We start from the raw sequence: 26305 nt of genomic DNA on the forward strand, positions 1-26305 counted from the left end.
ATCAGAGCGACCCCCTTCTCAAAAAGGTTAGAAGTATCTAACCTGCTGACATGTCCACAATTTGCACTGGGTGCTGAAGATGAAGGGAAGTTTCTTGCCTTCATCCTCTGCGCCGGTTCGGTGCTATTAGGAGTTTAATCTTTAGCTAATTTGGCGTTCTGGTGCAAGAGGGCAGGATTTCCACTTCCAGGGCACCCATCCGCCCCGTCATTTCTAAGGAAATCAGTGGAGCAGACTGGCCAGATTGGTGTACTGGGGGTCCCACCAGTGCGAAATAGAGACATATCAGCAGAATAGATACCCTGCCTATAGTTTTCCTGACTGGTAAGACAGCCGGGCTCCCGCTGTAACTACCCAAGGCTGAGAATCCTCTGCTCTTGGTAGTTTGCTATGTTAGGGCGGGTTCACACTACAGAATTCTCGCGGACAATGCGAATTCCGCGGAATTCCGTCAGCTGTCCGCCCGCACATATGGGCGCCTTTCCTCCGGCCCCATAGACACCATTCTATGGGCCGGCGTATTCCGCTATACGCTGAAAGAAGTGTCATGTCACTTCTTTTAGCGGATCGCGGAATACGCCGGCCCATAGAATGGCGTCTATGGGGCCGGCGGAAAAGCGTGTGCCTGTGCGGGCGGACAGCTGACGGAATTCCGCGGACATTGTCCGCGAGAATTCCGTAGTGTGAACCCGCCCTTAGGGTGGGTTCAGACTAAGAAATCCGCACGGATAAGTTCCGGCGGATCCTGTCACCTGTACACGCTCGCGGCATGGTGCATCTCAGTCCTTCCCATAGACTCAATTCTATGGGCGGGCGAATTCCGCATTCCGACAAAAGAATTGACATGTCACTTCTTTTAGTGGAATGTGGAATCCGTCTGGCCATAGAATGGTGTCTATGGAGCCGGAACTTATTCGCTGTCAAATCATGAACACAGGCAAGGTCTGCCTTCTAGTCTGTGTCCACGGCAGTCCCAGGGGCCTTCTATGGATATTGACTTAGCAAAATGCTGACATATGCAATATATTATATACAATACCAGCAGATTACTAATTAATGTAAAATAGTGTACATTAAAGGTGGGGGGAGAATAAAGCATTCCCCTAATAGAACCCCCCCAAAATAATAAAGAGACATTTAATTTCCCATACAAAATTAATTGTTACATAAAACTTAAAACACAACTATACATGTTTGGTATTGCCACGTCCATAGCGACTCAACCTATAAAAACTATACCATTATTTATGCAGCATGGTGCACGCTGAAAATTGCTGAGTTTTGTCAATCTTCCTCAGAAAAAAAAACATCATAAAAGAGATCTTTAGCATGCGCTGCACAGACATTATTAGCGATGTCCATGCAGCTCTTGCTTTTAAACTGTATACATTACATCTCCAGGGTCCCCTGTGTTGTTTTGCTCTCTGAACACTTCCCGAAGCCGTTGCTGTAGCTTCAGCGTGGGTCTCTGAACTGACAGGCTGCTCAGCCAAACATTAACTGGGACCACCACAGCCACTGATTGGCTGATTGGCCTGTCAGTTCAGAGACCTGCTCTGAAGCTACAGCGGGTGCTCTGGGAAGCAAGCAGAGGAAAGCACATCACTGGGGAGCATGGAGAGGTATGTATACTATTTTATTATTTTCTTTTACAAAGTCATCAGCCACCGACTGCGCATTGCTATTACATGTAGTGATTCGTGGTTGGCATCGATTATTTTAGGTGAAGGCCAAAAGACATGATCAGCCGATGAGAACAATCAACTGATCACAGTCTTTATTAGGGTATGTGCACACTACACCGTGTGCATCTCCGTTGCTCCCATTCTGTGGTTTGCCAGATTCTTCCGTCCGCCTAAAGAATGAACCCGCTCATTCTTTGGGTGGACAGCAGAATCTGGCAAACCATAGAATGAAGTCTATAGGAGCAGCAGAGACGCTCGCTACCGCCAGCCTCTGCGAGCAGGTGAGAGCTGCGGAATCTGCGGCAGGTGTTCCATCAGGATTCCTTAGAGTGCACATACCCTGACACGGAGCAATAATTGGCCTTATTCAGCCGATTATTGATCCGTTTAAATAGGGCGCTGAGGGGTTAAACCACTTACAGTTTTCCCTTTGAGTGAAAAAGGAAAGGGAGGAGGGTCTAGAGTGGGGAAAGTAAAACATCATTTATTTTAATGGAAGTAAATAGTCACTAGATACCAAGCAAAGTCTGGAAACTATCCTACTAACTATTTGTTAAAAAAATAAAGTAATTGACAACAGGGGACAAAGCAGATCTGTCATTATTATACACAACCCTATATAAGCAGGCTGCATATTTAAATAGCTAAATTAGTTTAAATATTCATTACTCTGGTTCCCTTTTTTTTTCTCTAATGACTAAATATAACTAAAATACACATTTACAGCACATTTAAACTACAGTAGTCATGTCAGACTCTGGCCCGCGGGCCAAATCTGGCCCGTGGTGCCATTATTTTTGGCTCGCCGTGCTTTTCCATTGCTGTTAAATCTTGCCAACCTGACGTTGCAGCAGATTATAATATGGGTGGTCAGTAGAGCTGCTTGGACCACCCACATTATGATCTCGTATGCTGCAGGCAGTTTTTAGCCCATGGTCTAAAAGTATCTCAGTAGTGCCCCAATGCTGGCAATGTAGTGAAGTCCAAGCTAAGGGGGCAGTCATGAACAACTACAGTAGGGGATGACTTATTTTAGAGAATATTCTTGAGGACTGGCTTCTACATAAAATACTATTGGGGAGGGCTGGCTACTATATAAGACAATATTGGGAAGGGCTGGCTACTATATAAGAGACTGGCTTCTATATAAGACTATTGGGGAGGGCTGGCTTCTACATAAGAGACTATTGGGGAAGACTGGCTACTATATAAGACACTATGGGGAGGGCTGGCTACTATATAACACACTATGGGGAGGGCTGGCTACTATATAAGACACTATTAGGAGGGCTGGCTATTAAATTGGGCACTTAGGAGGGCTGTCTAATATATAAGACACTATTGGAAGGGCTGGCTACTATATAGGCACTATTGGGGGGTAGGTACTATATGGGACACTTTTGGGAGGGCTGGCTACTATGTAGGTCTCTAATAGTAGGCCTGGCTGGTATGTGGGGCACTATTTAGGGTGGCTACTACATGGGGCACAATTATGGGATTACCTACTGCTTGAGTGATATAATGGGTAACTTTCATGTCAGGAAAATTACTTTAGGATAGGCAGTGCCAGGAACACCGCACGCTGCTCTGACTTTTTAAATTTTGGCCCACTGTGTATTTGAGTTTGACACCTCTGCACTACAGTATTACCTTGTCAGGATGGACCACAAGAGCTGCTTTCCTATAATATTTCTTCACTTGATCTGGTGTTACCAACTCAGACATGTTAACTGGTTTCCATTTTGTTTCTCCTTCCCAAAGCACAGTGTGAAGCGTAGATATTAAAGCTCTTATATTTCTTTCTTTTCCTTCAATCCAGTCTAAAATCTACAGTAAAAATAAAAACAAGTCATGTGTACAGTAGCAGTGATCAGTACCAACGACCATCATTGTAATGACAGCCACCAAAGTACGTTAAACAACAACCATTATTTTGAGTATCAAATAACGGCCATTAAAAATCGTTGTGTGAATATGACGATAATCTGTACAACTCAATTGAAAAAATACTGAAATCTTTTAGGGTGAGCTACAATAACGTGGTTGCATAAATAAGCAGCCTTAAAGGGGAACTCCAGGTAGAGGTCTGCAGAAGCATAACGCATTACTTACCTATCTATTCCATTTTGTGTTTCAGCACTTCCTGGTTAAGCAGTTGTACACAGTACCAGAGGTTGCAGAATGCAATGCTTTCCCTCAGCTGTTCATCACAGTCCTCCACCCTGCCTATTCCCCGCCCAAATCTATTGCAGAACATCTAGGCTGTGTTTAGACATTGCAGTTTCATTGTGTTACTGAATTATTTGCAGTACTTTATCATTTCAATGTTGTCCCACCCACACAGCACGCTGTATTCTCTACCTGTAACACCACACAGCACGCTGTATTCTCTACCTGTAACACCACACAGCACACTGTATTCTCTACCTGTAACACCACACTGTATTCTCTACCTGTAACACCACACAGTACACTGTATTCTCTACCTGTAACACCACACAGCACGGTGTATTCTCTACCTGTAACAGCACACAGCACGGTGTATTCTCTACCTGTAACACCACATAGCACACTGTATTCTCTACCTGTAACACCACACAGCACTCTGTATTAACTGTAACACCACACAGCACGCTGTATTCACTACCTGTAACACCACACAACACGCTGTATTATCTACCTGTAACACCACACAGCACACTGTATTCTCTACCTGTAACACCACACAGCACTCTGTATTATCTACATGTAACACCACACAGCACTCTGTATTATCTACCTGTAACACCACACAGCACGCTGTATTCACTACCTGTAACACAGCACACAGTATTCTCTACCTGTAACACCACACAGCACGCTGTATTCTCTACCTGTAACACCACACAGCACGCTGTATTCTCTACCTGTAATACCACACAGCACACTGTATTCTCTACCTGCAACACCACACAGCACGATGTATTCTCTACCTGTGACACCACACAGCACGCTGTATTCTCTACCTGTAACACCACACAGCACGCTGTATTCTCTACCTGTAACACCACACAGCACGCTGTATTCTCTACCTGTAACACCACACAGCACGCTGTATTCTCTCCCTGTAACACCACACAGCACGCTGTATTCTCTCCCTGTAACACCACACAGCACACTGTATTCTCTACCTGTAACGCTGATATTGGAGTAAAAGTAAAGAACTTTTTGAAATTTTTTATCTTTTCATTTCCGCGCACATATTATGATCAAGCATCTGTTATCTTTGAAGTTGAGCCCCAAAATAAGGCTCTGATGCTCTCTGCCGTTTAGCATCATTTACTTGTGTTACTGCATCAATTTTGTAAATACGCTGCAGTACTGCAATGACACTCCAACATGTGTGAACACAGCCCTAATTTTACTGCACACTTCTGCACAGAGAAATTAGTGCTGCACCTGCTTCTGGCCATTCAGAGATGGTGGATCACTCAGGGGATTGGGGGATCAAGCCAAGCCTCCTGGGACATCACGCCCTGCCCCCTGTCTGCATCATCAGCCTGATCTCAGCAAACACATACAATGTGAGACAGATTTGTCTCCTAAGGTGGGAGTGCAGTGGGAGCAGGAGACAATGTGGATTGGCACAGGGGCCATTTTTTTTTCCATTTCCTGTATTTCTATCAGCTACCAGTGTGGCAGAACCGCACAGATACAATAATACATTGTATAGACAAATCTATATAACTTTTAATGTACTTTTAATAGAAAACAAGTTTTCCTTATCCGGAGTTCCCCTTTAAACGAATAGTTGGTTGAAGTATCCTTTGAATTTCTGTGTTCAGCACCTTCTTCATATTAACACACATTTACAACTATATTCAGCTCTGGGCTCTGGCTGGGCCATTCCAAAATTTTGATCTTCGGGCAAAGCCATTCTTTTATTGATGTAGAGGTATGCCTTGGGTTTTTGGTATAATGAAGGGTAAGATTTCTATTGACATTCAGCTTTTTCAGGTTTTGTGCCAAAGTTGAAGTTTGGAACTGTTTACAATTCCCTCCATCTCGACTAAATGCCCAGTTCAAGCCGGAGGAAACCAAACTCAAAGCATACTGCTGCCTCCTCAATGCTTTATTGTGGGTATGGTGTTCTTTAACAATGCCGACACATAGTGACTGTTCACACATATGCAACCACATTGGTTTAGTTTTGTTATTTTTAGTTCCCTCGTCTAAATGATCTAACAGCCCTTTTACACACACATATATCTGACAGATTTTTGAAGCCAAAGCCAGGAATGGATTTGAAAATAGATAAATTTCAGTATTTCCTTTATGACCTGTTTATATTCTGTTCCCCGCTTTGGCTTAAATGATCTGTCAGATAAATCTCTGTGTGTAAAAGGACCTCAAATTTGATTCTGAATGGAAATGTTGAGTTACAACGAAGGCAGAAATGAATCTGAAATAATTTGTCTTGGTCCAATTTTTCACATGACACTGAAACTGTGCATTTTAACAAGGGTGTGTGAAATTGCCCCGGGCAATGCAGTTAACGCCTAAAGGTTCCCTCTGGCAGTGAAATTAACCCCCAATGGTGCCCCTGATACTGCAGTTAACCCCCTATGGTGCGCATGGTCCTGTAGCTAACACCCCATGATGCCCCTGTCTCTGCTGTTAACCTCTTATGGTGCCCCTGTCCCTATAATTAACCCCCATTGATATCCCTGGTTTTGTTGTTAACCCCCAATTAATACCACTGTTCCTGTAGTTAATCCCCAATGATATCCCTGGTCCTGTAGTTAACCCCCAATGACACCCACGGTCTTGAAGTTTACCTCCAATGGTGCCCTAGTCCTGTAGTTAATCCCCCAGTGATACCCCTGGTCGTGTAGTTACTTGGTCCACGTGGCAGCAGTAAATCGCCTGAGTAAGCCACCATTCAAATCCCTTAAATATACTTACTTTCAACTTTAGAGGATCCATGTCTTTTGTCATCTCTTGCCTTCTCATTTCAGCAATGGTCCTTGGACCCTTCCTGTCAGATTTTGCAGAAAAACCCTGGTTGGTAAGTAGATCCCCAAAGTCACTTTCAGTCACTTTTGGTTTTGGCCCTTTTAAATTGTATAAAAAATATATGAAATATTAAATCTGAAAAGGGAAAATAAAAATTAAAATGGAAAATGTTATAAAGGAAATTTAGCTTACCAAAACCTGGAGCTCTTATGCCTCTTTCTTCTCTTCCCCCAATCACACTAAAATTTGCAGTGTAACTAGGCTTGGTGTTAATGCCAGCTTTTGGTTGCGACTGCCATGATGCGTTAGTGGTTTGTGGTTTAGGAGCTGGTTTGGAATTGTTTTTTTGAAATGACTTGTCAGTGGGACGAGCAGAAAACTGTGAGGAGGATCCTGAAAAAAGACAATAAAACAGTTTATATTTTTAAATAGGTAAGGGGGCATGCGTGTAACATAAATCAAAAGGAAAAGTAAAAAAAAAACTACACAAATAAACTAGCTCCTGGTGCACATGCTGAACTTGCCCATAGAAAGCAGCTTTTCTATACAGAGTGAGGCCATGTTCACACGACGTATGTTGTGTATAAGTCACAGCCGTTGTTGCTTTTGGCAACAACGACCGTGGTTTATATACAACATACGTTGCAATGAATGGAATCCGACCTGGAGTGTATACACATTCCATCCGACTGCAGGAAAAACTGACGTCAGTTTTCTGCGGTCGCTATTCATTGAATAGCGGCAGCAGAGAACCTGTCAGTTCACATAATGGAGCTTGAGGCTCCGGCTGCACGCTCCATTTTGTGCAGCAAGAAATTTTTTATGCGGGCACACATTGATGCACCCGAATCCAAATTCATTAGTAGTAAAGATCATCTGGCCAGTACTGCAGTACCGGCTGAGATGATTTTCAGTAACATCGTCCGTTCTGTAAAACCGGCCAGGTCACAGAACGGCCAGTGTTATATGCCATGTGAACATGGCCTGATACAGCGAAATATAAATTTTACACTTAAAGCGTAACTGTCATGTTTTTTTTTATTGCAGAAATCAGTAGTATAAGCGATTTTAAGAAACTCTGTAATAGGTTTTATCAGCCAAAAACAGCCTCCTTCTGTACTCAAGAAGCAATCTCCCAGCCTCCCCCCCTGACTTTTTATCTGTGCATTATCAGGCAAACACGTCTTCATTACAGAGAAGCCAGTGAAGACGGGCTCTGCTCTCTCCATTCTATCCTTATGGAGGGGGGAGGGGCCGAGGGAGATGAGGGAGCAGGAAGAGGTGACATGAAGGTCAGCTGTTTGTAGACTGTCTGGGCACCTAAACCGCAGGATTCTGGGGTCAGAAAGGTCAGTGCTTATCTATGAACTTACTGAGAGAAGATTGCAGGGTGTTGTGCTTTGCAAGACTGCTCCGTGCTCAGTCACTTCTAACAGCCCCTCCCCTCTCCATAGCCACATAATAGAGACAGAAATCCTGCTTCATCTGATGTGAGGGGGGAGGCTGGAAGATTGATTTTTCAGTCCAGAACGAAAACTCTTTTAGTGCATAAAACCTATTACAGAGTTTCTTAAAATCGCTTGAACTGTTGATATTTAAGGTTTTCAGAAAAATGACCCTAAAATGACAGTTACGCTTTAAGCTGATGGTTGAGAAAGACACTGCGGTGGAGATTTATCAAACTGGTGTAAAGTAGAATTGTCTTAGTTGCCCCTAGCAACCAGATTCCACCTTTCATTTTTCAAAGACTCTGAGAAATTAAAAGTGGAATCTAAATGCTTGCTAGGGGCAACTAAGACAATTCTACTTTACACCAGTTTGATAAATCTCCCCCTGCGTGCCTATAAAGTGGCATACATCAGACAAACATCATAGGCATACTCCTAACACTTGGCTCAACCTACGACAATGGCTTGAAATAAGGTCTTAAACAACCTGGAAGTCAGCCTGAAAAAGTGGTGGCCAGCTTTTTAATGTGACCATAACTGTTCTGCCTTTTGGTAAGGTATCCGTAGCCATATACATTTAGAAAGCTTGGCTTTATTGAACTGTTATCTAAAGGGCATTGATGCACCAGTAACAAACAGCACTGTTACCTTTGTTTTGGAATGATGAACCAAGGCTATCAAGATCAGCGAATGGGTCAAAACTGGAGGACTTTGCTTGAACAAAAGATGAACTTGAGGATGTAGTCATCTGGCTAGAGGTTGTAAAGGCTGAACCTAAGGTATTAACAACAATACTATGAAATTCAAACTAAGGAAGTCACTAGTAAGAAAACAAAAATGTTTAAGGGTGCCTTAACACATATCGGATTCACAGGGGATTTCATGCTGCGAGTTTGCAGCAAAATCCGCTGCGAATCCATGTAGTGTGAAGTTCAATGGGGGTTACATATCCACAGTGTAATTTCATTCCGCTGCGAGTATGTAACCCAGCCCCTTTAACCCCCTGCCGCCCGCAGCCTGGAGCATGCATTACCTACTCCGTGCCGCGGCTGCATGTAAGGCTCTTGGCTCCCGTAGGTCCCCATCAGCCAATCAGTGCTGCCTATGCACCAATTGGCTGATGGGGACAGATGGGAGCCAGGAGCCTCACATGCAGCCGCGGCGTGAAATCCGCAGTGTGAAATCCGGATTTCACATTGCGGATCCGGTACGTGTGAAGCTACCCTAGAGCACAGATTTAAAGTCCTATTGTACCGAACGTTTATTGCCCATACTTGGCCGATTAACGGCCATTGGTGTAATAGTTTGTGCTGAAAGACAATGATCAGCCGACAATGATCAGTCTTTCAGCATGTTGAATTAAATCGATGATAGCTATTGGCCAAGTAGACCCTCCTGCAACTCCCCACGCAAACACCCCCCCCTTGCGTGTAATAGCACCGCCAGCGAGTGGGGAACACGGAGCAAGCGAGCGCTAATCCGAAAGCAGGTCAGTGCACGTTTGCTCCTTAATATTGGGCTGTGTAATAGGGCCTTTAGTCCAGCTATGGTTTGCTACATGCCATTTTTAAATTTCACCCATTTTAGGATGGTACATCTTTTCTTTTTGTTCCCATATAGGAAAGCAGATGACCTGATTAAGCCATGGGTTACACACCGAAACGAGTAGCCGCTGTTTGATCTTAAATGAAAAAGGTACAAATGAAAAAGAGCATACAGCAAGTTTGCTCCTTAAAAAAAAGCAGTGCCTGAGCAAGGAGGTGATTTTTATAGTGTTGCAAATGATTTTACTGGACATGAAGCATTTTTCTGTACAATGGACCATACAATATGTGCTTTTTTTTTGCATTGTGGCTAACACTCAATGTATGCCACTGCATGGGTATATAATGGGAAATACTCCCAATGAATAACTCCAACATATGAATTATTGGAACCTCTCACCCCAAAAACATTTGGGCATGTCAAAAGTTTTTTTGATTGAGGTCTGGATATTCTAAACAAGCAGGAAGAAAATGATGCAGGGAGAGATGAGTGTTAACGCCCTTTGTGGACTTCTTTTAGCTTATTCTCCTGATCAGCAGCAGTCAATACACTCAGAATCTGACCAATGTCTCCATGAAATATTAAAAGTTTTTTTGCTGATTGTCCATTTTAAGTGGGGTTGTCAAGGATTAGTAAAACACACTAGCTTTCTTCTAGAAACAGCGCCACTATTGTCCTCAGTTCGTGTTTGGTATTGCAGCTTGGTTCCATTTATATCAATGGAGCCAAGATGTAATACCACACACAAACCCAAGTGCAGGTGTGGCACTGTTTTTGGGACAAAGTAGCCATGTTTTAATCCTAACAAAAACCCTTTAATGCATAGTGAAAGAATAAACTATTCTAGAAAAAGGAAACATGTTATTACCAGCCAGTATTAATTTGTGTAGCCTGCAGATTTTGTCTTTTGGCTTCCAATCAGCTTCATTAGTACAAGTGTTCATTTTTGATGTATAAAAGCCCTATTACACGAAGCGACTACCAGACATTCGTGCCGATAATAGTTTGGTGTAATAGGACATGTTAAAAGGCCACGATGAGCTGACTTGCACAACGCCGGCTCATTGTGGTCTTTCAACATGTTGAAACAGCACAGTCATGTCAGCGACACCTTGAGCTTCACTAACAGTGCAAACTTTAACGCGCAGCCTGAACGATCTAAGGATCGGCTGGGCAGCCCTTCCCTGCTGCTCCCGAGGTGGAAGGGGGTGCTCAACGGACATGTCGGCGCTCATCTTCCCCTCAATATTATGCAGTGTAACAAGGCTTTTACTGTGCTGAATGGGTGGATTTTCTCTGTATGGAACTTGAGAGCTGCTGGCTCTGAGCCAATCAGCTGCTTTTCCACTACTGCAACTTCTCTTTCAGCATTTCACCATCTAGGGCTATGTTTTAAGGAATCCCATCGACACACTGTCCAATAATATTTTCATGAAATACACAAAATTTAAAGCAGCTGTAAATGCTGCAGATTCTCTGTGCAGAAGATCCACAGCATATCTGCGCTCTGTGGCCTTACCCTAAAGCTAATAACACAAACAACAAAACAGTAGTAGTTGTAACCCTGTACCTTCAAAGGCTGATTTACTGGGTTTCGGAAGATACACATTGCCAGGTTTAGAAGGTTCATCCCATGAATTCCATCCTCCCAAAAGATCTGGATTACTTGCAGATGAAACTATTTTCGAATGGGTTGTTGGTAAATTATCTTAACAAAAATAGATACATTTTATATTAAATAAAATATATATTATAGATACACACACACACACACACACACACACACAAAATGGGGAAAGTAAGTATTTGATACAGTATACATATTTGATAAGTTTTCCCACCCACAAAGAATGGGGAGGTCTGTAATTTTTATCATAGGTACACTTTAAAGGGGTTGTCCGGCGATAAAAAATTATTCACAGAATAACACACATTACAAAGTTATACAACTTTGTAATGTATGTTATGTCTGTGAATGGCCCCCTTCCCCGTGTTTCCCCCCACCCACGCTAGACCCAGAAGTGTGGTGCATTATACTCACCGCATCTCGTGTCGTCCACGGTCTCCGATCCTCAGCAGTGACGTCGGGAAGCACTCGGGAAGATCCGCTGGCCGCCCGAAGAAGACGTCACTGCTGAGGATCGGAGACCGTGGTCGGCACGTGACAGGTATGTATAGCGCACCACACTTCCGGGTACACGGGTGGGGGTGGGTGGGACACGGGGAAGGGGGCCATTCACAGACATAACATACATTACAAAGTTGTATAACTTTGTAATGTGTGTTATTCTGTGAATAATTTTTTATCGCCGGACAACCCCTTTAACTGTGACAGAAAATCTATTGAATGGCTTTTAAATAATTATTTTGCATTTTAATTGCATGAAATGCATATTTCATCACTTACCAACCAGCAAAAATTCTGGTTCTCACTGACCTGTTCTTCTCTTCCTACTCTGCACCCATCACCTGTTTTAATTGCAACTGTTTTAACTTATCTGAATTTAAAAAAAAACAAAAAAAAAAAAACCTGTCCACACAATCACACTCCAACTACTCTACCATGTGTCCTAAGACAGCAGTTTGGTCTTGGCCAATTGTAGAACTGCAAAAGGCTGGGATGGGCTACAGGACAATAGGCAAGCAACTTGAAGAGATGACAACAACTGATAGCGCAATTATAAAATTGAAAAAAACACAAGATGAATAAGCATAGGAATTAGCCGAGAACTAAATGGGAGGACCTGGTCGATGACCCAAAGAGAACTGTGGCCACAGTCTTAAAGATTACAGTTAATAACATACCCACCGTGACGGATTCAAATCTTGTACGGCAAACAAGGTTCCCCTGTTCATGCCAGCACATGTCCAGGTCCATTTGAAGTTTGCCAATGCCTATCTGGATGATCCAGGCAGGGCATGAGCATGCGGTCTCGAGACCAAAATAGAACTTCTTTAGTAATAACTCGCCTAGCCGTGTTTGTAGGAAGAAGGAGGAGTACAAAGTCCCAAGCATGATGGTGGAGACATCACACATTGGGGGTGCTTTTCTGTAAAGGGGAAAGGAAGACTGCATTGTATTGAAGGGAGGAAGGATGTGGCCATGTATTGCGAGATTTTGGCCAGCAACCTCCTTCAACTAGTAAGAGCACTGAAGATGGGTAGTGGCTGGGTCTTCCAGCATGACAATGAGCTGAACAGCAAGGGCAACTATCTCCGTAAGAAGCATTTCAAGGTCCTGGAGTGGCCTAGCCCGTCTTTAGACCTGAACCCAATAGAAAATCTTTGGAGGGAGCCAAAACTCAATGTTGCCCAGCGACATCCCAGAAACCTCATCGATCTGGAGAAGATCTGTATGGAGGAGTGGAACAAACTCACTGCTGCAGTGTCTGCAAACTCTAATTGTAAACACACGTTTCTGTACAAAATATTAAGTTCTGTTTGTCTATGGTATAAAATACTTATTGTATGCAATAAAATGCTAAATAATTATTATTTTCAGGATTATTACACAGTTGAAGTGTACCTACAATAAAAATCACAGACCTCTCCATTCTTTGTAGGTGGGAAAACTTGCTAAATGGGCAGTGTATCAAATACTTATTTTCCCCACTGTATACAATTATAAAATCCCTGCAAATGGGTGTTAATTAGAAACAGTAAAATAAGATCATATAAAAGCACTGTAAAAGGAAAAGAGACTCCATAAAGTAAGATACTAATATACAGTCTTCATGGGTAGTTGCTTACCTAGGTTTAAGAAGTCCATGCTTGAAGCAGGAGGTGGAGCGCTGTGTGTAGAAGGATATACATTGGGAGTGGATGCAGAGTGCGGGCTGATCAATCCTTCAAATAGATCTTGACCACCTGACTTATTTTCAGATACAGTGTTTGCAAATGGGTCAAATGGATCTGTTGACAAAGTAGTCAAAAATTCCACTATTAAAAGGGTTTAGCTTAGGGTGCTTAAAATGGCTCCCAGACCCTACTACCATCTTCCTGTCATGTACTGATGTATTGTCCATGCTGGAACTGACTGAGGACAAAACATGCAAACCCAGAAGCTGTCAGTAGTGGGCACTGGGAGCTGTTGGATTGGCATATCAAGGTAGGTCAATATGCTTGTTTAAAATATATATATGTCATATATATATATATGTCAGCACCCCAAGCAAAAAAAAATGTGTTTAAAAAAATCCAAAAAATGGAGTCCATCACAGCAGGCTTAAATGGGTGGGCCATTATGCATAAGAAACCAAACCAATTGAACATTCTACCCCAGAATATGGTCAGAGAAAAACAATGGAGGGCTGAAGAATTTATCCATCCCCTCCTTGGTTGAACATTATAGACATCGTACACACTGTATGACACAGAAATCCTAGTTTTAATGCCTTTACTGCTTTTGCAAGTGGCCAGGAGTCAGTCTCCTCATGTGCAGTGGCAGAGTTTTCTGCACTGAATTCTTTCCAGACCCTTAACTTTGTGTTACTGCTCCATTGATCTCCTAACTGGATGCTACAGTCACCATTCAGAGAATTGAGGAGGTTAAGCAATCATTCAGAGTGTTCCAATCACTGCAGATAAGGGGGCCACCTTTCTGGCCACTTGTGAAACTCTCACCATGGGCATTAAAGCTTGGTTTCTGGTTAATCCAATCTGCATGATCTTTATCAGGGTAAGTTCACATTGCTTCTTTCCACCTCTCTTTAGCACTGTCAGCAATTTGAATCCTCATTCTCTATCGAACAGCATAAGGCCCCTTTCACAACACATTCTGGAAAGATCTGATTCTTGTGTAAATCATTAACAGTAACCATACACCATATTCATGGTGTCTGAACTATGGGTAAATAAGGGAGTTCTCTGTTGGCTTCTGCGTGGCCCGATAAATAGATATTTCCTTATATCTAAACAAGGGGGCTCAAATCAAAGCTGATATGGTAGGGAAAAACCGCTGGGGCCATCCTAATGACTCATGGTACTAGCAGTATGAAAATCATAATGAAGTAAAGTGGGCTGCTTTTAGCGATTTTCATATCTGTATTGGGTATATGTCTTGCAATTAGCATTTTTTGTATGAGAGTACGAAAGTGATGACAGACCCTAAAAGAACAAAGGAAAGATGTAAGAGAAAGTTTCCTTCTGCTTTGTATCAAGATCTGAAAACCCTTTTGATAAAAAAAAGCTGAAATCCTGCTCAAATTCATGTTTGTATACAGCTCTACTGAAGACTATATAATGCCATGGATTTCAGCTAAGGCCAATATAATACTAATTCTGTACATTTTTAAAAGTCCAGATCTCTGCAACAAAACCATAAATTACCAGAGGCAGAAAGTGTGGTGTCAAACGATGAGCCTGATCCTGCAGATGTTTGAGCTGTGCCACTAAAGAAGAATTCTTCTCCAGATCCTAGCAGGTTATCAGTTTTGCAGTCATTAGAGAAAGGAGTGACTGAGAAGAGATTGCCTAATATAGCTGCATTGCTGGAAGAATTCTTTATTTGGGAGGGTTCAGCAGTACTGTCTGTAGTTGTAGGGGTTGAATTTAGTCCCAATAAATCAGCTTCCACTTCTTCATCTTTGGGTTTTGGAGTGTCTGCACTATTCTCGGACTCAAATAAATTATCTGAAGATTCTGTTTCATGTGACACGATACTCGTGCCACGTTCTTCACTTTCTAGTGCACTATGCACTTGACCAAAGTCATAGAACTCCTCATCGGAAGGTTCGCTTTTATTGTCACTTGTGCTCTCGTTGTGATCTTCCCTACATGAGTATTCATGTGGTCCAGTGTTTATTTCTCCTCCTTCCATGTGATCTAAAGATAAACAACTATTTTGATTAACATTTATGTCAAAATACATTCTGTATGAACATAAAAAACAACTGTAAAATAAAAACATTGAAGACTACAGGTCATAGCTGGGTGCACTCAGTTCACCCGCAGAAGCGCTGAAATAGAATACAGGTATCTACTGGAGCATGCCAATCAACACAGGTGCCAGAAGTATTTAATCTTACAACTGCAAATGAGTGCTAATACTTGTAATTTCTAATTCTAATTTTCCAAATTTCTTTTTAGTACCCATTTATATAAATAATACCTCTGACATCAACATGGGGGGTGCTAGGATTCACTAAATGTTACAGATTTTTGCACAAATGTGACTTTGACCACAATTTGCAACTTTGACATGCCAAAAAACAGGATGAAATTAATAGAAGCACAAAACCACTTAGAAAGGTCCCTAATTTAAATTTGTTACCCCCAAGGGTTAAAACAACACCTATGCCAACCATAAAAAAAACCCTTCAAGTAATTCCAAACACAATTGTTAGAATAAGTTCATCACATCTTTATTCAAATCCATAATTCCCAAAATATCCCATAAAATCAACATTTACACAATAGACATTTAAAAACAAGGTGGAGGGGTGTCACCACATCACGCTACTATCAATATTGGTGCATGTAACAGGCAGGAATCACTGATGTATAAATACCGTATTAAAGTGCTGTAGGGCAATACAAATACAAAGTGCAAGTGCCTATATATAAATATGTAAACCTATGCAACAATTCATCAACATCAATAGCACAATTGTTCCCAGGCTAGATTGCCTATATCATCAACCCTAAATTGCAGCCCAAACAGCTCTCCACCGCCCACCTGCCGCACACACACCCCTCCACCTCACCCTCCAACGCGTTTCACCAAGTCTTTCTCAAGGAGTGGTGAGAGACTTGGCGAAACGCGTTGGAGGGTGAGGTGGAGGGGTGTGTGTGCGGCAGGTGGGTGGTGGAGAGCTGTTTGGGCTGCAATTTAGGGTTGATGATATAGGCAATCTAGCCTGGGAACAATTGTGCTATTGAGGTTGATGAATTGTTGCATAGGTTTACATATTTATATATAGGCACTTGCACTTTGTATTTGTATTTCCCTACAGCACTTTAATACGGTATTTATACATCAGTGATTCCTGCCTGTTACATGCACCAATATTGATAGTAGCGTGATATGGTGACACCCCTCCACCTTGTTTTTAAATGTCTATTGTGTAAATGTTGATTTTATGGGATATTTTGGGAATTATGGATTTGAATAAAGATGTGATGAACTTATTCTAACAATTGTGTTTGGAATTACTTGAAGGTTTTTTTTTTGGTTGGCATAGGTGAAACTAATAGAATCATACGGCAACAGTGGTCTAATACAACAAGGTTTTACATTATATAGTTACCTTGCCAGTCAAGAGTTTGAAAAAAGTTATTCTGTATATGTTCACTGGAGCTGGGTGGTTCTGGAGAATGCTCTGCTGGAGAGATTTCAGCTTCATACTGTGCAGTTGACCCTGGCTGCCTGGGTAATTCAGGTTTTCCTGTAATGCATACACATATCTCAAGTCAGAAGTTTACTGTATTGTATTATATATTACACACTTTATGTATGTTTTCTTATACTCAAATCATTTTAAATTAGATAAACTGTAAACTGATGTGATTAAAATGGTATGGATTAGTAAAATTGGAATTTTCTTTTTTGCAATTCTGCACAAGGAAAAAACATATTAACAAATAACTAAAAGAGGAACACATCACAACATTCTTTTGTGCCTATGACCTTAAAACAGTTCAAGGTTGTGCTATCTGTATGAACCTCCCCCATGCTCCAACCTTAACCTCAAGTAAATGCTTTACCAAATTTAGACAGCATTTCCTGTTGTTCTTCTCGGCTTGAAAAGAGAATCTTAGGAGTCAACCGCTTGGTGTTAAGATTTTCCCAGGGAGGAATGGTGTTTGCCGGCTTGTCTCTAGGAGAGACTTCCACCTCCAAATTCACTTGAAATAAATCAGGATATTTTTCCTGTATGTCACATGCATCAAGATCATACCTGCAAGAATTGTAAGATTTAAACTTGGTTTAGTCCTCTGGTTTCCATCTCATTTTTGCATGCTCCCAATGCTTTTGCAGCTGAATACAAGAGCACAAATAAAAAAAGACACTAAAACAAAACATGCATACGCAGACAAGTGTTTTGGGTACAAGAATGAAAAAAACAGGAAATGAGGCAGTCTGCAGAGAGCAGGGTCAGGAGTAAATGTGCCAAGTTAATATAGGAAATATTTAAGCAGCACATTCTGAAACATTCTGCAGTAAAATCACTTTTATAAACGTTCCAGTAACCTAGGACCATGCAGTTACAGAGCTTACATTAAAAGCTATATTCATACTAGCTATATTCAAACATTGCTGCATGTTAATTGCATACTTTGCAAACTTCACAGTTGTGGCATTGCGGGGTACAAATCCAGTATGAAACTGTATCTGAAACATCTTCATTGAAGTCATCTGAAACAAAAATAATAATTTTACATATTTGTACATGCAAAAAATACTAACAACAAAAGTTCCCTTTACCATTTGAGACAGCCTAGAGAATAATTATTAAATTATACACCATCGAGGGCTGAGCTGCTTTACACGACAGCCAAGTCTGAGGTCAATAAAGGGGTATTCTCATCTGAACTAACATTTAAACAGTTAAATATCTTTAAATATGTTTGGTAAACTGTTCTTCTTCTGATATGCCCGATTTGTCCTCCAATTGTTGACAGCTTGTTGGCCAAGTTACTTATCACTGGTTTTAGAGCAGAACCCCACAAATTTATCTATATTAGTTGAGAAAAACATGGCTCTTTTCTTCCAAAAACAGCGGCACTCTTGTCCTCAGTTTGTGTGTAATACTGCAGCTCAGTTCCACTAAAATTAATAGTGATCCATTGAAATACCACACACAACCAGGTGAGGCACAATTTTTTTTAAGAAATCAGCTATGTTCTTCTAATCCTAGGTAAACCCACTAATTAGATATTTATGGCCTATCCCTAGGACCTTTATCAAAGAATCACTTTTGAGAAATGATGATGAATACAGCTTAGATACTTTGTCCTGCACAGAGACTATTGCCCATGACATTATTTAAAACAGAGTTATTTTACTGCAAAGAAATGGATTTAAAATATTAAAAGTAATTACCTTTGCTTGTAATCTGCCACCTAGTGTGGATCTAGCATGGTATATGACTATTAAGACATCGCCTTGCACAGTCACATCTAAAGGAATTTCAGCTTTGCCATCTTCAGTTCTGAAGTCTCTACACATTACAAATCAAAAGAAAAACAGACATAACTCAGCGGCCACAAAAAATTATATGGATAGAAAACTAGACATGGAAGGCAAAACAGCTACCTTAAAGCGAATGTACCAGCGGTACATTGCTTTTCTCTTTTTACAATGAATAGACTGGCACCGGCATGGGGATGCCAGCCCGGCCTGAAGCACTGGAGGTGGGCCAGACCTCCCCCAGTGGGAGGAAACCCCCACCCCCTCTATGACATGGCTCCATTAGGGCCCTATTCCACGTGACGATTATCGTTTGCATAATCGTTAACTATCTCAAACGACCGCTATTGCGAAAGACCTGAAAACGTTTACTCATTTCCATGGAACGATAATCGTTACTTATGATCGTAATTGCGATAGTTTTTCTTCGCTATTTATTCGCTATTGCGTTCGTATCTATTGCGACCGACCGAACGATGTCTTATTCAATGCGAATGATTTGCGAACGTTTTGCAAACGAGCAACGATAAAAATAGGTCCAGGTCTTATTATTAAGCGATTAACGATTTCTCTTCGGTCGTTAATCGTTAACTGCATTTCAACCGAACGATTATCGTTTAGATTTGAAAGATTTAACGATAATCTGAACGATAATCGTCCGGTGGAATAGGGCCCTTAGAATGTTATCACAATGTCACATATATTCTGCAGACTTCATCTGTAAATGTTAAAGGGGTATTCCAGGGAAAATTGATAAATTGGTAATGGAAAGGGTTAACCAAGGTTAACCCTTTCCTAATATACTTACCTGTCCTTTATTGCCCCCCCAAGGAGATCTCCGGTCCTGCCACGTGATCTTCCAGCTTGCGACTCGTGGATCCTCTTCTTCCGGTTCGGTGACGTCACCATACCCGGCCGGCGTGTGGCTCTGTCTTATTAGCGGCAGAGCACTGAACCCTGACTGGCTTGGTAGCGTGTAGCCAATCAGGGTTTAGTTTTCTGCGTCTCCACCACACACCAGTTACATCTGCAGGGCCGGCGTCAGCACGTCATTGTGAGGGGTCCCTGCGGGGTGCCATCCGACATCACTCTGCAGGACCCCCCCGGTGTCAGCGATGCCGACCTGAGTCCCGGGAGGGGAAGGGATACGGCGGACGGCATCGTTGACACCCGGGGGAGGTCCTGCAGAGTGATGTCGGATGTCACACAACAGCACCCTGCAGGGACCCCTCACAGTTACCTGCTGTACAGTTAGCTGCTTCCCCCCGGCCCCCCTACCTGAGTAATCATTGCGATCCTCCTGGCCCCCCTACCTGAGTAATCATTGCGATCCTCCTGGCCCCCCTCCCTGAGTAATCATTGCGATCCTCCTGGCCCCCTGTGTAATCATTGCGATCCTCCTGGCCCCCCTCCCTGAGTAATCATTGCGATCCTCCTGGCACCCTGTGTAATCATTGCGATCCTCCTGGCCCCCCTCCCTGAGTAATCATTGCGATCCTCCTGGCCCCCCTCCCTGAGTAATCATTGCGATCCTCCTGGCCCCCTGTGTAATCATTGCGATCCTCCTGGCCCCCCTCCCTGAGTAATCATTGCGATCCTCCTGGCCCCCCTCCCTGTGTAATCATTGCGATCCTCCTGGCCCCCCTCCCTGTGTAATCATTGCGATCCCCCTGGCCCCTCCCTGTGTAATCATTGCGATCCTCCTGGCCCCCCTCCCTGTGTAATCATTGCGATCCTCCTGGCCCCCCTCCCTGAGTAATCATTGCGATCCTCCTGGCCCCCTGAGTAATCATTGTGATCCCCCCTGGCCCCCCTCCCTGAGTAATCATTGCGATCCCCCTGGCCCCCCTCCCTGTGTAATCATTGCGATCCTCCTGGCCCCCCTCCCTGTGTAATCATTGCGATCCTCCTGGCCCCCTGTGTAATCATTGCGATCCTCCTGGCCCCCCTCCCTGAGTAATCATTGCGACCTCCTGGCCCCCCTCCCTGAGTAATCATTGCGATGCTCCTGGCCCCCTGTGTAATCATTGCGATCCTCCTGGCCCCCCTCCCTGAGTAATCATTGCGATCCTCCTGGCCCCCCTCCCTGAGTAATCATTGCTATCCTCCTGGCCCCCCTCCCTGAGTAATCATTGCGATCCTCCTGGCCCCCTGTGTAATCATTGCGATCCTCCTGGCCCCCTGTGTAATCATTGCGATCCTCCTGGCCCCCCTCCCTGAGTAATCATTGCGATCCTCCTGGCCCCCCTCCCTGTGTAATCATTGCGATCCCCCTGGCCCCCCTCCCTGTGTAGTCATTGCGATCCTCCTGGCCCCCTGTGTAATCATTGCGATCCTCCTGGCCCCCCTCCCTGTGTAATCATTGCGATCCTCCTGGCCCCCCTCCCTGTGTAATCATTGCGATCCTCCTGGCCCCCCTCCCTGTGTAATCATTGCGATCCTCCTGGCCCCCCTCCCTGTGTAATCATTGCGATCCTCCTGGCCCCCCTCCCTGTGTAATCATTGCGATCCTCCTGGCCCCCCTCCCTGAGTAATCATTGCGATCCTCCTGGCCCCCCTCCCTGTATAATCATTGCGATCCTCCTGGCCCCCCTCCCTGTGTAATCATTGCGATCCCCCTGGCCCCCCTCCCTGTGTAATCATTGCGATCCTCCTGGCCCCCCTCCCTGTGTAATCATTGCGATCCTCCTGGTCCCCCTCCATGTGTAATCATTGCGATCCTCCTGGCCCCCTGTGTAATCATTGCGATCCTCCTGGCCCCCCTCCCTGAGTAATCATTGCGATCCTCCTGGCCCCCTGAGTAATCATTGCGATCCCCCCTGGCCCCCCTCCCTGAGTAATCAATGCGATCCCCCTGGCCCCCCTCCCTGTGTAATCATTGCGATCCTCCTGGCCCCCCTCCCTGTGTAATCATTGCGATCCTCCTGGCCCCCTGTGTAATCATTGCGATCCTCCTGGCCCCCCTCCCTGAGTAATCATTGCGATCCTCCTGGCCCCCTGAGTAATCATTGCGATCCCCCCTGAGTAATCATTGCGATCCCCCTGGCCCCCCTCCCTGTGTAATCATTGCGATCCTCCTGGCCCCCTGTGTAATCATTGCGATCCTCCTGGCCCCCCTCCCTGTGTAATCATTGCGATCCTCCTGGCCCCCTGTGTAATCATTGCGACCTCCTGGCCCCCCCTCCCTGAGTAATCATTGCGATCCTCCTGGCCCCCTGTGTAATCATTGCGATCCTCCTGGCCCCCCTCCCTGAGTAATCATTGCGATCCCCCTGGCCCCCCTCCCTGTGTAATCATTGCGATCCTCCTGGCCCCCCTCCCTGAGTAATCATTGCGATCCTCCTGGCCCCCCTCCCTGAGTAATCATTGCGATCCTCCTGGCCCCCCTCCCTGAGTTATCATTGCGATCCTCCTGGCCCCCCTCCCTGAGTAATCATTGCGATCCTCCTGGCCCCCCTCCCTGAGTAATCATTGCGATCCTCCTGGCCCCCCTCCCTGTGTAATCATTGCGATCCTCCTGGCCCCCCTCCCTGTGTAATCATTGCGATCCTCCTGGCCCCCTGTGTAATCATTGCGATCCTCCTGGCCCCCCTCCCTGAGTAATCATTGCGATCCTCCTGGCCCCCTGTGTAATCATTCAGATACACAGATCACTCACCCCCGGTGTAAGCATGTGCAGCGACGCTGGACCCAATCTCGGCGCCTTTTTCAAACAGCTATCCCCAGCTGACAGGCGCTGTGTGTGAGGCAGTAGAGAATTCTTCCTTGCTCCCTTGTAATTTACTTCTATTAAAAAATCTCAAGTCTTCCTATACTTATTAGCTCCTGTATGTCCTGCAGGAAATGTTTTATTTTCAGTCTGACACAGTGTTCTCTGCTGACATCTCTGGCCAAGACAGGAACTCTTGTTTCGGTTTTCTATGAATCCCCATAGAAAATCTCTCCTGCTCTGGAATGTTCCTGTCTCGGCCAGATATGGCAGCAGAAAGCACTGTGTCAGACTGAAAACAAAACAACATTTCCTGCATGACATACAGCAGCTAATAAGTATGGGAAGACTAGAGATTTTTTAGTAACTTTCTGACACCAGTTGATTTGAAAGAAAAAGATTTTTCACTGGACAACCCGTTAAAGTGAATGGCCCCCTTCCCCGTGTTCTCCCCACCCCGAAAGTGTGGTGCATTATACTCACCGAATTACGTTCGTCCGTGGCCCGCTATCTTGGGACAATGACGTAATCTTCAGGAAGCCGACCGGACTGCTCCAGCCATCCCTCATGCTGGCCCCCCTCCAGCGCGTCATTAGCTGCAATTGGCTGAGCATAACTATGCTCAGCTAATCAGCAGATGACGCGCCAGAGGGGGGCCGGCATGAGGGATGGCTGGAGCAGTCCGGTCGGCTTCCTGAAGATTACGTCATTGTCCCAAGATTGAGCCCGGGGTCGGTGAGTATAATGCACCACACTTCCAGGGGTGGGAGGAACACGGGGAAGGGGGCCATTTACTTATATAACACACATTACAAAGTTGTATAACTTTGTATTGTGTTTTATTTAGTGAATAAATGTGTAGCACTGCACTACCCCTTTAAGACAGCAACAAGGCCAGTCACAAACCTGCTAGCTTGTCCTTGATCAGATCAGACACAGCCTCCAAGAACACTGCCAGTTGAGCCTTGTCGTTCCAGCCCAGTTCTGCAACCAGAATGCAGAACTGGATGGTGTATTGGTCAATGGTTTGTGAACTATGGTATAAACAGAGCAGATGTTGCAGGAGACATGCTGCCTGGTTCCCCCGAAACCATCCATAATGTGTCAAGTAAGGCCTGCAGGTTCCTGGTGTCCAGGCAGTCATGCTCCCAAAGAGCTCTTTAAACAGTAGGAAGATGATGAACGCCACCTTGCATAGTTCAAGAAGCTTTGGCAGAACTTGGGATCCCAATCGTAAGATGGAGGCAGGGGTAGCTAGACAACTGCAGCATTTCGGTATGGTCAAGGAGACTGGAACCACTAGAGGTGCTGGGACTTGAAGTTATTCAAAAAGTGGGGTACTAGTGGTGTTGAGGTGGGCGGAGATGTTACCCACACAATACATCAGGACATCCTGGCGCCTCATTTCTCAAAGCAGCTCTTGCACAGTAGTCTTTGGTTGACAAGGTTGATTATGGTGGATAAACATGAAAAGGATATTAGACCCGCTGTGCTACTAAACAGGGAGCAAAGTCTAATAGCCTTCAGGGTCTTCACCCTTTATCCTGCTCCAAGATTTGGAAACAGGACTTCAGCAGCTAGAAGACACCAAGTTGCTCCACAAACATAGTCCCGGTTTGGGTAGTGGCTGGTGCCAACAACAACAGGCGAAATAAGCAAGCCAGGCTGTCAATGAGAGAATCAGTACAGTACCAGGATTTGAGTTGGCAACAGAAAAGACAAAAAGTTACAGAAAAGGGGCAAGGCAAGCTTAATCCAAGGAACAGGTACGGACCAGGATACATGGAACAGCATAGGAAAAGCATACACTGGAACACACCTTTGCTCAGGCAAAACAGGACTGGTGGAGGCAGAAATAGGTGGAGACACACTGGCCCTATAGGAGTGTGGCAAAGGAGCGGCAGGACCAAGTCCAAGGTGCTGAGCAGCGTATGCAGGACCAGGAGAGTTACATAGCCCCAACATGTGCATAAGTGTATTATACAGGTCATACATTGCTGATACATGCACCAGGTTGTTTACATGCAGGATGCTTCATCACTAAAAGTGGTGTTGGCTAAAGTTAAACTCTCACAACAAGTGGAAAGCCTATGCAACAGGTTGTTTCAGAAAACCAGACATTTGTTATGCTTACCTCATTCTATCATATTCTTGAGAAGTAGTTGCCACTCTCTCATCACCAACATACACTTCACAGAATGGCCGGCAGCCATTGCGCAGTTTGCTGAACAGTGGAACTGGAGTCATAACTATAGCCTTGATGAGAATCGGCTTACTATGGGGAATTATTGGCTCCTCTGCCATCATATCACACATGTACTCTATATATCTGAAAAAAAAAAAAAAAAAAAAGGTTTCTCATGTACTAGGGAAAATGTGTTCATTGATATACACTCACCGGCCACTTTATTAGGTACACCATGCTAGTAACGGGTTTGACCCCCTTTTGCCTTCAGAACTGCCTCAATTCTTCGTGGCATAGATACAACAAGGTGCTGGAAGCATTCCTCAGAGATTTTGGTCCATATTGACATGATGGCATCACACAGTTGCCGCAGATTTGTCGGCTGCACATCCATAATGCGAATCTCCCGTTCCACCACATCCCAAAGATGCTCTATTGGATTGAGATCTGGTGACTGTGGAGGCCATTTGAGTACAGTGAACTCATTGTCATGTTCAAGAAACCAGTCTGAGATGATTCTAGCTTTATGACATGGCGCATTATCCTGCTGAAAGTAGCCATCAGATGTTGGGTACATTGTGGTCATAAAGGGATGGACATGATCAACAACAATACTCAGGTAGGCTGTGGCGTTGCAACGATGCTCAATTGGTACCAAGGGGCCCAAAGAGTGCCAAGAAAATATTCCCCACACTATGACACCACCACCACCAGCCTGAACCGCTTATACAAGGCAGGATGGATCCATGCTTTCATGTTGTTGACGTCAAATTCTGACCCTACCATCCGAATGTCGCAGCAGAAATCGAGACTCATCAGACCAGGCAACGTTTTTCCAATCTTCTACTGTCCAATTTCGATGAGCTTGTGCAAATTGTAGCCTCAGTTTCCTGTTCTTAGCTGAAAGGAGTGGCACCCAGTGTGGTCTTCTGCTGCTGTAGCCCATCTGCCTCAAAGTTCGACGTACTGTGCATTCAGAGATGCTTTTCTGCCTACCTTGGTTGTAACAGTTGGCTATTTGAGTCACTGTTGCCTTTCTATCAGCTCCAACCAGTCTGCCCATTCTCCTCTGACCTCTGGCATCAACAAGGCATTTCCGCCCACAGAACTGCCGCTCACTGGATGTTTTTTTTTTTTCGGATCATTCTCTGTAAACCCTAGAGATGATTGTGCGTGAAAATCCCAGTAGATCAGCAGTTTCTGAAATACTCAGACCAGCCCTTCTGGCACCAACAACCATGCCACGTTCAAAGGCACTCAAATCACCTTTCTTCCCCATACTGATGCTCGGTTTGAACTGCAGGAGATTGTCTTGACCATGTCTACATGCCTAAATGCACTGAGTTGCCGCCATGTGATTGGCTGATTAGAAATTAAGTGGTAACGTGCAGTTGGACAGGTGTACCTAATAAAGTGGCCGGTGAGTGTACATTCAAGACAAACAGAAGATATGTTACAGAAAAAAAGCAGTTGCCCATAGCAACCAATCAGATTACAGGTTTTATTTTCAGAGGCCTTTTTTAAATGAAAGAAGCAATCTAATAGGTTGTTTTAAAGCATAGTGCCCATTTAAGCTCTGATGTACAGAACAATGTAAATGCAAAGAAA

At 44.1% G+C, this 26305-nt stretch overlaps 1 protein-coding gene across 1 annotated transcript in view; it reads right to left on the bottom strand.

Moving 5' to 3' along the window:
• Positions 1–26305, bottom strand: part of GAK (cyclin G associated kinase) — a 69012-nt gene that overhangs the window by 2647 nt on the left and 40060 nt on the right. The window contains exons 16-27 of the mRNA XM_069962471.1: positions 24647–24841; positions 18717–18834; positions 17950–18029; positions 17378–17571; positions 16921–17058; positions 15002–15496; positions 13424–13585; positions 11244–11381; positions 8777–8902; positions 6873–7073; positions 6630–6778; positions 3336–3512 (exon numbers count right to left, since the gene is read on the bottom strand). Coding sequence (XP_069818572.1) covers positions 3336–3512; positions 6630–6778; positions 6873–7073; positions 8777–8902; positions 11244–11381; positions 13424–13585; positions 15002–15496; positions 16921–17058; positions 17378–17571; positions 17950–18029; positions 18717–18834; positions 24647–24841 — 2173 coding nt within the window. The remainder of the gene's footprint in view (positions 1–3335; positions 3513–6629; positions 6779–6872; positions 7074–8776; positions 8903–11243; positions 11382–13423; positions 13586–15001; positions 15497–16920; positions 17059–17377; positions 17572–17949; positions 18030–18716; positions 18835–24646; positions 24842–26305) is intronic.

This window comes from Dendropsophus ebraccatus, chromosome 3, assembly GCF_027789765.1.
Source record: "Dendropsophus ebraccatus isolate aDenEbr1 chromosome 3, aDenEbr1.pat, whole genome shotgun sequence".
NCBI classification, from domain to species: Eukaryota; Metazoa; Chordata; class Amphibia; order Anura; family Hylidae; genus Dendropsophus; species Dendropsophus ebraccatus.